We start from the raw sequence: 14098 nt of genomic DNA on the forward strand, positions 1-14098 counted from the left end.
TGTCACGGTCTCGCGACGACGACGACCGTGATCCGCGAAATGCGAGATGAAAATTTTAGTCGTTAGTTTTGTTAAACGTATCAGAAAATACGAGCCTAGGATTGGTGGAAACGGCGTTTTGGGGCGGGGCCTATCGGTCCGACCTATTATTTAAGATCGGAGCCGCGGAATGTTTTCAGCAGACTTAAAGCAGACTTAGAAGGAGACTTAGAGAGAGTAGAGTAGACTTCGAGAGCACCGAAAGCCACGGTAGTTAGAGTTTCTACGTTGGTTTTAGTTAGGAGATATCTAGTTAGAGTAATACTGCGATTAAGGTATCCTGGGAGGAGCCTGTTAGAGAATAGAGTTAATTTCGTATAACGAATAGTTCGTAACGCTGATAAGTTGTCATACAGGGTGTTAGGAGTTTTCCGGACGATTATTGAAAAATAATTCAGGTAGAATCGTCACGTGAAAGAGCGGTTTTGACGGGTATTAGGCAGTCGTGGGGAGTTGGAGGTTCAAGGAATCGCGTAACTAAAGTTTGACTAAATCAAGTGCGCGTAGGAAATAAAATTTGTACGTGTGACGTCATAGGACGCGATCGCGAGGGAAATTACCTGGGAGTCGTATTCAAACCTGTAAATGAGAAACTTTTTGAACTTATTTGTAACTTACCTGTAATATATGCGTCACTGGAACTTTGGGTGTCTTTGTTGCATTCTTGGTGGTATGGACGCCTTCAGCGTTGACTTTGTAGTAGTTTTGGACCTGAAAGAAGAAAATAAACATAAGTAAATAGTAGTATCTTTATATCTGAAAATAAGAAACATTAGTATTGGCTATGAGAGCCAAATAATCTAGTGATAAACTGACTAATAATAAATTGACTAGATTGTTGTTATAAAACCGAGTGAGTGTTATTGACAAGGACGATTCCCGAGCTATTCCGGAGCAGACTGTAGTACACTGGGTAAGTGTAAAAGGTTTTTTTTTATCGAGATTGAACGAACATATCAGAAAGACTTGAGAGACTATAGATATATTGTGTTACACTCAGAACTTTATGAACAATAGTGTAGTGTCGCGAGTAATAGAGTTGAACTTTCTAAGTCAGTATTCGAGATTTAGCGAAAACAAGTTTTATTTGAACTATAAAGACCGTTTGTGAATTCCAAGTAAAGTCTAGTAAATTGATTAGTCATCAATTAAGTTAAATTGTTCCGTTGTCACTTTGTGTAGAGATAGGGGCTCGTGAGCCCGTATACATATATATATATACCTTTTTTNCAATATTTTATTTAGATTCAAACATAAAATTATCAAAAATCTAATAGCAATACATAAAAAAATGTTTTAATGTTTAAACAAATTATTCAATTATTTAAATGTTAATTTATTAATAAGAAAAAAATTGAACCTGTATTTATATTTAACTTCCCGTCAAAATAACTCCGAAAATGTTGATAATTAAGAATTTTTTTTTGGTAAAAGTTTAAACAAAATACTTAGTTAATCTCAATATTAATTAATTTAATCATTCCTATAATGTTCCATTACAAAAAAAATTTTGTTAATGCTTAAACAAATTACTGGATTAATTTAAATTTTATTGATTAACAAAATGCATATTTGTGATGTACGCAAGAAGGTAACCCAAATTAAAAAAAAACATCAAAATCGGTCAACAAGTTCCAAAGATATAACTTTCTCTATCAATATGCTCGTGGATTTGTAGGTTCCCCCACCACTGACTCACAGTAATCTTGTATCGAAGTCATTATTTGGAGCATTCTCAAAGATGCTGTTACAAAGCTATCGTTTAAATTTGTGTAAAAATACCAGCTTTACGAATATGGAAAAATAATCTCTCTAAATATAATAGCAACAAATTAATTCTAATTGTTTATAAGACAAAAATGACAGTGTTTTTGTGGTACGTTTTTGCAGTGGTAAAAAACAATTTTTTTGCAATAAAATAATTTCTTCCAATAAAAGTATTTCTCTTTCATATAACACCCACAGAATTAAAATATCTTGATAATTTTGCTTATCAAGTTATTGCAAAAATAATGCCTCTGGGATAAACATTTAGAATTTTGCAAAAACTATTGGATGAATCGGTCTGAAATTTTAATCACATATTAAGGACTATAAAAGCCAACTATTTGTGCAATATCAAAGCTTTTTATTTTTTTACTGTTTTTAAACAAATATATTGTTCTCAATTAATTTCTTTTGGCACTTTTACTTAAACATTGACCCACTGTGCATTCAGATAATAAAAAGATATATTTTGCAATTATAAAATATTTTTGCATTTACGTTTTATTTCTCTAAATTTTGTACATTTTTTCTGAAAAAAGATATGGTCACCGTTATGCACCTTCGTATAGACAAAGAATAATTGCATTGTACTGCATATACATTTTTGTTGCATGGCGTGAAGTGACAGCGTTGGGTCAAGTGTAAAAGCATAGTCCAGTATTGCAATTAAATTCATAAAGATTTACCCTTTTCTTCTCTTTCGATAAGCACCAATCCACAATCAACAATCTGTATTTTTTTTTGGTATCAACCTCTAGGACGACGACACTGATGGTGACGCCACGCCACTACTTCGGGACCAAAAGAGATAGAAAAAACAACATCGCACTGGACACATGAACAGCTGACGACTTCACATTACAAAAACCGATAAAACACCTTTACTTTTACCTTTTTTACTTTGCAACGAAATTTTGTTTTTAAGATTTAGACAGATTTACTCCCGTCCAATTTAAATGACACCTGCCAATTTTTCAGACCATGAATCATAAAAAACATTTCATTTTGTAACAAATTCATCAAAATAAAAGTAAAATTTAATTGTGTTCTTCCAAAAACTCCCACAGTAAAATAAAAAGCAACGATGTGGTATGACATTTTTAATAAATTTACCTATTTCAAACGCGAAATAAGTTAATATTTATAGTCGACTCCCCGAAAATATTCATTGAAATATATTCAAATTATTTTAAAATTAAATCAAAAATGCTTCAGCCGACAACTTTTGAAAAAAGCTAAATCGTACTAAGGTTAATTGGTCTAAAACCCAAGGGAACTACCAATGAAACATATGTATTTCCAAGGCAACGTTTGGGGCGGTACAGTTTTATTGACAAAATTAAATACGAACACCCTTGCATGTTTTATCCGGATAATCTCTATATGTATTATGAAATATACAATGGGGCCTTCATAAATGATTATAAGCCCCGTGACTAGTAACTTTGTCTGGAACAGTAATTTTATTTCTTTTACGTTGCCAATGGCAAGATCGAGATTACGTCAACACATAACATTAGGTTGTACCGGCTGGTGATTGGTGTAACTTTACCCGAGATTTATTCAACAAATCAGCGTTACAAGTTAGAGATTTTTATTTAACGGTACCAGCAGTAATGTGCAATGTTGGTTGCCTAAGCNTCCAAAAAGGCAACCAGTAATACAGATCGAAATAAATTCTTGTTTTAAGTGTTCAAAACATTGTAAGAACTTCAAAATATTTGACAATTTGTGTGACATTTCTCAATTGAAATATTGATAAACCATATTAAATACCAGATTGATATTAATAAATTAATTTAAACCTCTATTGTTTTTGAGTTGTTAGTTTGCATGGTTTCTGGAAGAATACTAGTTTGAAGTGAACCAACTCCTGAGCAGGGTCTACAGCTAGCAGGGCAAAGTATACAACCAACACTACACTAAAAATTGAAATTACAGGTTACACTAAAACTTCAATTAAAATTAATTTGGCGCTCATATAAACACATAGAAAAATTATCACATAACATCACCATAACAAAATTGGCGCCCAACGTGGGGCTAGAAGAAAAAGAAAAGGCTAGAAGAAAAAGAAAAGGCTAGAAGAAAAAGAAAAGGCTAGAAGAAAAAGACAAGAAGAAGATAGAAAAATACAAGAAGAAGATAGAAAAAGACAAGAAGAAGATAGAAGAAGACTAGAGGAAACAATAAAACAAGGTAGAAAAGAAGATTTACAAAAATTAGAACAAGGAAGAAAAGAAGATTTAATTAGATTTGAACAAGGAAGAAAAGAAGATATGGAAACAATGGTAAAAGTAATTGAACAAAAAGTACAAGCCATAAAAGAAGAAATTCGACGGGAAACACAAACATGGAAACAAGAGTTAAAAGGAGATATAGAAAAGACAGAACAGAAAATAGCAATGGTAGCGAATAAAACTATGGAAATAGAAGAAACAATAAGGAAACAGGAAGATGAAATGAGAAATATTGGAGTAAACGTTACCAAAAATACACACAACATTGAACAAGTGAAACGACAGGTAGAAGATAGAGTAAGTGGAAATAGAAACGAGATGGAATTGGAAAGAAGAAGAACAAAAGAACAAATAGAAGAACTCCATAAAGAAGTTGAAAGAGTAAGAGAATTGAAAGGACGAGAAGGTGAAACGGTTACAAGATGGATTTGTCAAGGAGACAGAAAATTACATAAATTTACAGGGAATATAAATAATTTACACCCAATGGTATTTATAAAATCTATTAACCAGAGAATTAAAGAAATAGAAGAAGGAAGATTAGATGAAGCTACGAAATTAGAGAGAATAAAGGAAATTATGAGAGAAAATTTGGAAGCAGAAGCACTGATATGGTTCAATGGCATAGAGAATGATGTTCAAGATTATGAACAATTAAGACATCGATTCTTACAACATTTTTGGGGTGACAATGCACAAATGATGGTAAGAGAACGGTTATATTTTGGGAAATTTAATCCACAAATGTCCAACAGTCTGACTAACTATGCACTTAGACTATACTCACTAGCTCAGTACTTAACACCAAAATTAAATGAACAAGATTTAGTAATATATATCTCTCGACAATTCAAACAAGAGATAGCAGAAACCATTGCAATGCACGACATAAAAACCATGGAGCATATGTAACTATTTAACTCGAGTAGAAAGGAATATGCCTAGTAATTATCAAAATTCCAGTAACATGAATCGTAACAATTTTCAAAATTCAAGTAATCATCAGGGAAATAGTATAAGATATGGTAATAGAAAAAATGATAGATATCAAAACAATTTTAATAATAATCGAAACCACAATAATTTTCGGCAAAATAATCACTATAATCAAAATAATGGCAATTTTAACAATAATTTTCGAAATAATAATAATAATTTCACCAATCGATACAACAATAATAACAATTTTGGTAATAATTACGATAATCAACGTAATCAAAATGCTCATCCTAATAATAATAGAAATTTTAACAATTATAATAATGATTTCAACCATGGTTTTCGACAAAATGCATATAACAATCCACGGCGTAATCAGTATCAACCATCGAGAGGGGAAGAAGATGTACAGCCTCGAAGGCAAGTGAATTTTCAGAGACGACGAAGTCCTAGTAGATCAGAAGAACGAGCTGAAATGCCCATAAATGAGGATGGTAGGTTTGAAACACAGAGATCCAGATCTTTAGACAGGGAATCGGTAAGACAAAGTACAAACGATCCTCAAAATTTTTAGTAAAATGCAAGCCAGACAAATTAAGTAAATTATATAGTTGTAATTATATGCATCCCCGAGAATTTATAACATTAGATGAAAACGTAATAATAAATCAAAATAACAATTTAATTTATGTAAATTCCAAATTTCAAAATTCCAATTTAAATATACTACTTGATACAGGTTCTGAAGCGTCATTAATAAGTCAAAGCATAGTAGAAAAATTTCAAAATTTAAATCAACACATAATTAAAGTAAATAGATTAACATTAGTAGGTCCTAATAATAAAAAACTGTATGATGTCAACAAAATGCTAGATATTACTTTAGAATTAAATAATCACAAATTAGTATTTCAACTTTTAATAGTACCTAACCTGACCATGGACATTGTCTTAGGATCAGACTATTTAAACAAATACAAAGCTAAATTAGATTATGAAAATAGAAAGTTATGCATAAATGATATATGGGTAGATTTCAAAGAAATAAATGAAGTTATAAATATGAATGATAGTGAACAAGGAATGATTGTAAAGGAAAAAGATAGGGAAATGATAGAAGTTAATTTTTGTAGTGAGGATGATGAATTTTATTATAATGAAGAATATGAAGAATTATTTAATATAAATGATATTAAAATAAATGTTATTGATAATTATGATAAATAGGTAAGAGATTTGTTGAAAGAAGTAGAAAGGAGTGGTTTCAAATGAAGTGAAAGTAGCTACCAGTTATATTCATAAAATAGAAGTAAAGATATTAAGAATTTTAAAGCAAAGTCGTAGTCAATACCATATATGCACAAGGAAAAGGTAAAAAGAAATAGGTAACTTGTTGAAAGATGAAATAATAATATATAATGTGGATCAATTACAACCATACTACGAGGATCGAGTGTAAATTGTATAATAAAAATTGATTTGACAAATTTTCTTATAACAATAAAATTTGCAAATAAATTTGGGAAATTGAAATGAAATCAGATATGAGAGAACAAATCAAAATGTAAATCAAAGGTCTATTTAAAAGACAAAGCAGTAAATATAATGGTTTGAAGTGGTTATTATTTGTTGTTAGTATTGAATCAGTATTAGGAATCATATCCGTTACCGATATCTAATAAAAGTTAAAATGTTAGAGTATTTATAAATAGTTATAGTATATGGTATAATATTAAGTAGGAAAAATTATTAAGGGTCAAAGATATGTCATATCTTGGTCAAATCAATATGTCAAAGAAATGTCAGAAATTTAAAGAAAGAAAGAAATTTAAAGTGTGATTCACATGGAATCAAATAGTAAACATAAGAGTAGAGAATGAGAAATATTTTGAAGTGGAATGTAAATGGAGATTGTTAAGAAACTATAATAGGGTATAAGTGTAAAGGTTAAGTGAAGTGAGGTGAGTGAAAAAGAAAAAAAAAACGGCAAGTAAAAAGAAAGCAGAACGAGAGATGTGAAAAGACCTTAACAGAGGAAAAACCAAAATCAAGGTAGGGAAAAAAAAAATAATTATTATTGATTAGTTACAAGAAATTGGAGAGAGAGACGTCAAGTATTATAGAAAATTATTAAAAGAATCCGGAAGACAAGTCGAAGCAGCAAAAAGAAAACGAACTATACACAACAGCAGCAGAGAGAAAGCGGAAAGCCAGCAGCCAAGAGAAAGAAAGACGATCACAGGCGAGGTCCAGGAAACCAGACAAATAAGAGGCCAGAGGAGCAGCATCAGTGGCAGGTTACAAGAAAATTAATCAGAAAACGGTGTAGCAGATAGTGTCCAAGCACCTACTGAAACAGGAAAGGAAAGGAAACAAATAAAAACCGGTATATAAAAAGAAAAGGTACCTTTCTTTCTTTTAATTGTCGTATAAAATTTGTGCACAGACTAACAGTAAAATTCGTTTAAAAACTTGCTATATTTAAAATCAATCAGTTGAAACAAATTTAAGTCAGTGATATATCAAGCATTATCCAAATATTTGGCCAATTATTTAAATTTATAGATCATAAGATTAGATATAAAGAGGAACACATTAAAACAAGAAATTACACGAGTAAATATAAATTAAGTCCAAAAAGGCAACCAGTAATACAGATCGAAATAAATTCTTGTTTTAAGTGGTCAAAACATTGTAAGAACTTCAAAATATTTGACAATTTGTGTGACATTTCTTATTTGAAACATTGATATACTATATTAAATACCAGATTGATATTAATAAATTAATTTAAACATCTCTTGTTTTTAAGTTGTTAGTTTGCATGGTTTCTGGAAGAATACTAGTTTGAATTGAACCAACTCTGAGCAGGGTCTACAGTTAGCAGGGCAAAGTATACAACCAACACTACACTAAAAAGTAAAATTACAGGTTACACTAAAACTTAATTTAAAATTAATTTGGCGCTCATATAAACACATAGAAGAAGTATCACATAACTACACCATAACAATATATAAGCAAAAGGGTAGTCACGACTGACTAGTTGATACAAACGTTGAAAAAGTATTTTAGGGTTGCAGTCGGAAAAAAATGAAGTGGCCAAGAATAAAAATAAACACTCTTCGTTATATCATCGAGCTTTCGGAAATGTTTATTTCCTTTTTCAAGACATCTACAATAGATTCATATTACAAACAAAATACATTACATTTTGTAAAAATACTTACTAACATGAGATTAGTTTGAAAAGAGGCTTCATCGCACACAATAAAAAACATTTAAAACCTCAATTATGATTATTATAAACAAACAAATTTAAAATCGAAATGCATGTGGACAGACATAAAACAATTTCAGCCGTTACTGACGCTTGAATACAAATTCCAAAAAGAAAACATAGTAACATTTAATATTACCAACTATATTACCAACCTTAACTCTGGCGGCAAATTTGAATTTTGTAAAGAACTATTTTCACTCTCAATTTTTAAAATGTAAGTATAAATTTTGCTTAAGTTATTAATGTCTGATTTTTTATTTAAATTATTTTAGTATGAAACATTTCTAAAAAAGTTCTTTTCAATAAATTTTCTTCACTGTCCAAAACTGTGACATTATTCCGCATTTTCCATCAAATGGTCTTATGCTATCCTCGACATCTCTGAATGTTAAAGCAAAAGAATCTCTGTTAGCTCTTCGGGGAACCGTCTGCACCCCTCCAACATTTCCGTCATCTTCGTCGTTTCTACATTCTTCATTTTCCGTCTCTTCGCCTTCTTCATCATCTTCTTCCTCGTCTTCCTCTTTTCTATCATCAATCCTCAAGTCATTTAAAAAAGAACAGATTCGTGTTGCTAACGCTTCAATAGTACCGGCATAATCAAGGTCTAATATGTGACAAATTGAAATAAAATCGGTTAGCCCTAAACTTCTCTTAACCTCATTTATTTTCTCGATCAATTCGTCAGAATCCTCGTCGAACCCATAGCCAGAAAAAGCACGTAAAGCTTTCCTTGTTTTTCGCGGTTCACCCTCATTGCCATACGCAACCACGTGCAAGGCTTTAACGGCCTTGAGCGCATTATTTTTAATATTATGAGCAATTTTCTCTATTTCTCCTAATGTAGTCATATTCGATTTAAATTTAATAAATGCCGAAGGTAATTTTTTTAAACGAAATCTCAACCAAGCGAAAGTCGTGTACGTACGTATACTCTTCCTCGTTACATATACCAAATTAAAAAGTAAATAAATAATATGTTAGTTTTATAGGCGATAATCAAAACAGCTAATAAAGTAATATTTCACATTTAGAAACTCAAATCTTTTACAAGAAATGTAGATATAGTATCTAAGCAACCAAAATATTATTTACAACAAAGCTAAAAATATTAAAATAAATACGTCAGTAATAGTCTTTATGCGAGGTTACATTAATCTCTTTTCATAATCGTTGAACCAGGCATTAATCTTCGCGTTAATAATATTGGTATAATAACCCTCCTACCTCAGCACATCCAATACTTTTTACCAAAACCATAAACCAGGTGCAAATACTGCAATTGATGTTCTCGTGCTTCTTTGAATGCAAACACGTGATCTGGCGATTCCAACGGCAGCAACGCCTGGCTATCTGCTGTATCTTGCTTCCAACAATGGCAACTGGGGTGGTACTCGCCGGCTTTAGCATGCATCCAAGAAATGTTTATTTTCTGTTAGCAACAGCGGCAGCTTCTAAGTCAAGAAATCGGTTGAACTAATCAGGTCCACGGCAATCAAATAGGTTATACCGATCGAAGATAGAGTTTAAAACATAGCTTTCATAAATTTTCTTTGTTCTCGGCACTATCCTATCCACTATCAAGTAATAAATGTATCCACAATAATATTATGCTAATGAAAATAATGAATATCTACATACTCATCAAAACGTCAAAAACTTCTGTTGACAGCCAACAACTATGATACATATCTACGAATATAAATCTTTAGAAACAACTAAAGAAGATTTTGATAGAATTGATGATATAATTCGATCTCACATCTGTGAGAGTTCAAAAACCGATAAATCATTTTCTTTGAACGGTATATCGGTGTTAAGTTATCCACACATTTCCGACCACACTCTAGGAAACTTTTCAACGGGATAGATAACGCTACGCTAAGGCAAGTCCCTAATGCGTACTCTCAGAATTCGTCTTGAGCACTGTATCGCGTTCTATCTCATTTAGGCGGCGCACAGTGGGCAAAAATGGAAACAATTCAAGGTAAGGGTCAGGTTAGCAATAAATGTTTCTTTAATAATTTTCGAAAGTCATATAGTCCGGGCGAATTAGGTTTTTTTTCAAAAATTGGGCCTGACTCAAATTTTATGGGCTTAAAATTGAGTAAAAAAATACACAGAATAAAAGCCTAAATTTGTGTACTTTTAGAGGTTGTCCACCCTTCATACGTTTAGTTTTAAGAATTTTCTTTACTATAATTATTTATTTATTTCTTATTTTTTTGGTCATGGGTTTAATTTTGTTCCTGGGGGCCATTAAAATATTAAGAATAATATTATTAAAATATACTGTATTTAATTACACATGCAAATATGAGCTCCGCAACTTTGGTTCACATTTAATTTGGTTAAATTTGCGACGCGGATATTGTCGCGGGAGCGGGAAAAAACCGCGAGGGGGCGCCACGATTGGCCCAGACGGATTCTGGGTGTGGTCGCGTAACCTCAACTCGGAAAAGGGAGAAGGGGGAACAAAAAACAGTTAGTATGGAGATAGTCATTCTCGAGTACGCACGTTGTTGTAATTTTGTGGATTTTTTTGCAAAATTTGTGGTAAATTGTAAAGGCTTTTGCGACGAGGGTGTGCTTGAAGTCATTTTCCTATTGTTAAGTGCGGTTGTTGCGAAGGATTTCGCGTGGTGAGTCGCGAGCTGAAGGCTTCCGTTCAAGTGCTAGTTGCGGGACGAGCCAGGTTCTCCACGGCAGTGGCCGTGAGGGACAAATTTCCGTTTTGGAAATCGCGAGGGCGACAAAGCCGTCACCTCGAGTCGAAAAACTTAATACTTGCCGACCGGTAAACACCGTCTTAGTTGTAATATACGAACCTGAGTGCAATTCTTTGTGTTTTTTTTTCGTTGTAGTGATTCCTCGAACTAAAGAACTCAGTTTGAACTGTTAAAACTGCTTTTTCTGGTTAAAAGTGCCTGTGTGTTGGATTACTTGAGGATATATCACGTATTCTATTCGGAGACGATGCCGTTAGCTTTTACGGTAAGTCAGAACTTCTCTGCCAACGCATACACCGCTGTAACCTGTAAAATAAAGATAATTTATCAAAGACTTTGTTCAGTTAGTAACAATCGGGAGTGCTAGATGAAATAGACATTTATATTAAAATTAGAGACGTTTTGATACAGACAATTTTTCCACAACGCTAGAGAATACGCGCGTGAGAATTATAAACTTTTGTAATACACAGGGTGTGAGATAAACTCTTAGTGTTGAATTTTCCCGAACTTTGTTAGACTTTTACCGCATTTAGTGTAGACTTTGCTAGTACTTTATAAACCTAAAACATAGTGAAATTAGTGACAAAAGACGTACTGTATACATATCTGAGCACAGTTACGTACTTTTGTGTGATACTTACCTGTTATTGTTGTTAATATACCTAGAGGGTGGACATTTATTTCGGTGCATGAACTATTTTCTCTGTATTGACTTTGCTGCGATATTTTAACATGACATCAAGGCTGCGTGACGGCGCGTGCGCGCCTGCACCATTTGAGGAATTTTCTGAGCGGCTGCGGCCATCATCCCTGACCTCTACAGAATCTTTGGAAGGAGTGTTCACAGAGGATCGGGCAGTTGACCCCGACCTTGATCGGGCTGCGTCGGAGATGGACCCTGACTCTCGGATAGTTGATCCCGGGCTAGCAGATGCCGCGGCGCCATCTATAGGCGGGAATCGACTACAATATACACAAAGATCAGCACCCGTATCGACGAGAAACTGGACCTTGGAGTACGTATCCGTAACGTACAAATGGCGCGGAATCGAGCACGGGTCGCTGTTCGCCATCATCGACTGCCCGTCTCGTTTCCCGGACGTTACGTGCACGGATCGTAGCACTCGCGAGCGCGGTTACCAAAACGTTGGTGATACCAGCACTGACCACTGTCACTGTCACGACTTCGCGATCGGTCTTGCGAACGCGATCTAGATGTTCTCGTTGTCGGTCGTCGCGGTTCACTATTTGTAAACAGCTTTGCCATTGCCTGCGACGTCTCCACCAACTGTTGCTCGATGCGATTCAGTCTGTCGTCTTCTGAACGGATATAATTTTCGACGTAGTTTTCTTGTTTGAGGCTCAATTTACTTGCTGCATTACGCGAACTAAAAACCATTCTAATTATACTTTTACTGAATGACGGTTAAAAGATCACGTCGGTCGAAAGATCACGTCGGGTGCACCATTTGAGGGTTGCCTTCGGTGTGCAGCAAAATAAAACTCTCTCAACGGTAAAAATAAAAGTATTTTTATTGAAAACCAGTTAGTGAAGAATACGTGTTGTCACAGCAAGCGTTCGCTGCAGAGTCCTCGTGGTGTGGAGTCGTTCGTAGAAGTACCTGGTCCTGTTAGACTGGTCGCATGAGGTTGGCGCTATTGACGTGCCCACGCATTAAATATTTATTTTACTTTTAATATTCTTATAAAAATTTAAAAAAACAACTTTCGCTAGTAATACAATTCATTAAATAGAATATGGTAGAATTGAATGTTCTTTTAAATAGTATAAAACTTATACGTAATGTTGATATTGTAACATCCAATAATATTCTAGACACAATTTACGCAATAACTGTAACAGTTAATTTTAAGACAATATTTTTTTTCGTAGACCTCTTCTGAGTACGGTAAATAGAACATTGATATTTTTTTCAAAGAAATAATTGACTTTTGTTTTTAAATACCTAAAAAGACCTTATTACCTTTCAAAATATCGAAAGCATAATGAAATTATAAAAGAAAACGTGAAAAGTCAATACTAATGTATTTTTCGGGGTCTAGCTATGACTTTCACAGACTTTTGCTTACACCATTCGAAAGAGCGGGAAAAAATATGTTGATTAAAAAAAGCATCCCAGGAGCTGCTTACAAGTGCCACAATCCATTTATCAAGTAAGAATTTTGAGAAGCGAGTGCAGCATGTGCACTACGACGTCACATCGCTTCCCTCTCCTGGCTACCGCTCGGATCACTCTGTCTTTAACGCACGTTTACTTAGTCATTTCTTGGTCGAATCCATTAAAAAAAAAATCTGCCTATAAAGGAAGTCATCTACTTTACAACGAGCCTAACTTTATTACAAAATATTAAATAGAACAAGCCACAATGCCGTTTTTAAGAAACAAAATTATCTCATTCCTATTGGTCGGATCGAGACGCTTTTTTTTATTCATGTACTTTAAGCACTATTTGATATAATTGGTTTGAAATCTGTATATTAAAAAACCACCGAGATACCGTTTTTTTTTGCTTTCTGTTAATAACTTTTTTATTTTGCAATGTAAAAATCAGAAATTTACACAGACGCGAGATAATATAATTACCTTTCGATCCTTTTTTTTACTGAATTTCGATATCTTGACTTGGGCAGGACGTGCTCTCATTTTGAAATTTATAATTTTACAATAGGACGCCATTTTGAAAGTGGGGGTCCGGATTGCAGGTATTTGTTGAGCACCCCAACAGTTATCTTTTCCTGTAGTTTCATCCAATTTCAGTCAAATTTGTTCTTTTTATTTAATGCTGAAAATTTTGCACATTTTTTCTTCACCGCTAATTTAGCAATGTAAAACAAATTTTGCGAACTTTCGCAAAAGTCTATCCTTGTATACAGGGTGTCTCATAATTAGCTGCCAACCCTGAACAGGCCGATTCTATGATCAAAACTAAGTAAAAAAGTTCATATGAACATGGGACCGGAAATGCTTCCTAAGGGCACAGGGACCCATTGAAGAGGGAGGAATGGAAATCATTTTTTTGCAATATCTCTCAATCGCGTTGTGATAAATGAATGAAATTTGGTATACACAGCTAAA

At 33.4% G+C, this 14098-nt stretch overlaps 1 protein-coding gene across 1 annotated transcript in view; it reads left to right on the forward strand.

Annotated features, from left to right (window-relative positions):
* Positions 1-7298, forward strand: part of LOC108913863 (trichohyalin-like) — an 8991-nt gene extending 1693 nt beyond the window's left edge. Inside the window, exons 2-5 of the mRNA XM_023455893.1 lie at positions 3887-4427; positions 4560-4751; positions 5365-5523; positions 7071-7298. Of these exons, the coding sequence (XP_023311661.1) occupies positions 3887-4427; positions 4560-4751; positions 5365-5523; positions 7071-7298 (1120 nt within the window). The remainder of the gene's footprint in view (positions 1-3886; positions 4428-4559; positions 4752-5364; positions 5524-7070) is intronic.
* Positions 7299-14098: the final 6800 nt, after the last annotated feature.

The sequence above is a fragment of the Anoplophora glabripennis genome, unplaced genomic scaffold (assembly GCF_000390285.2).
Source record: "Anoplophora glabripennis isolate ALB-LARVAE unplaced genomic scaffold, Agla_2.0 scaffold940, whole genome shotgun sequence".
Taxonomy (NCBI): Eukaryota; Metazoa; Arthropoda; class Insecta; order Coleoptera; family Cerambycidae; genus Anoplophora; species Anoplophora glabripennis.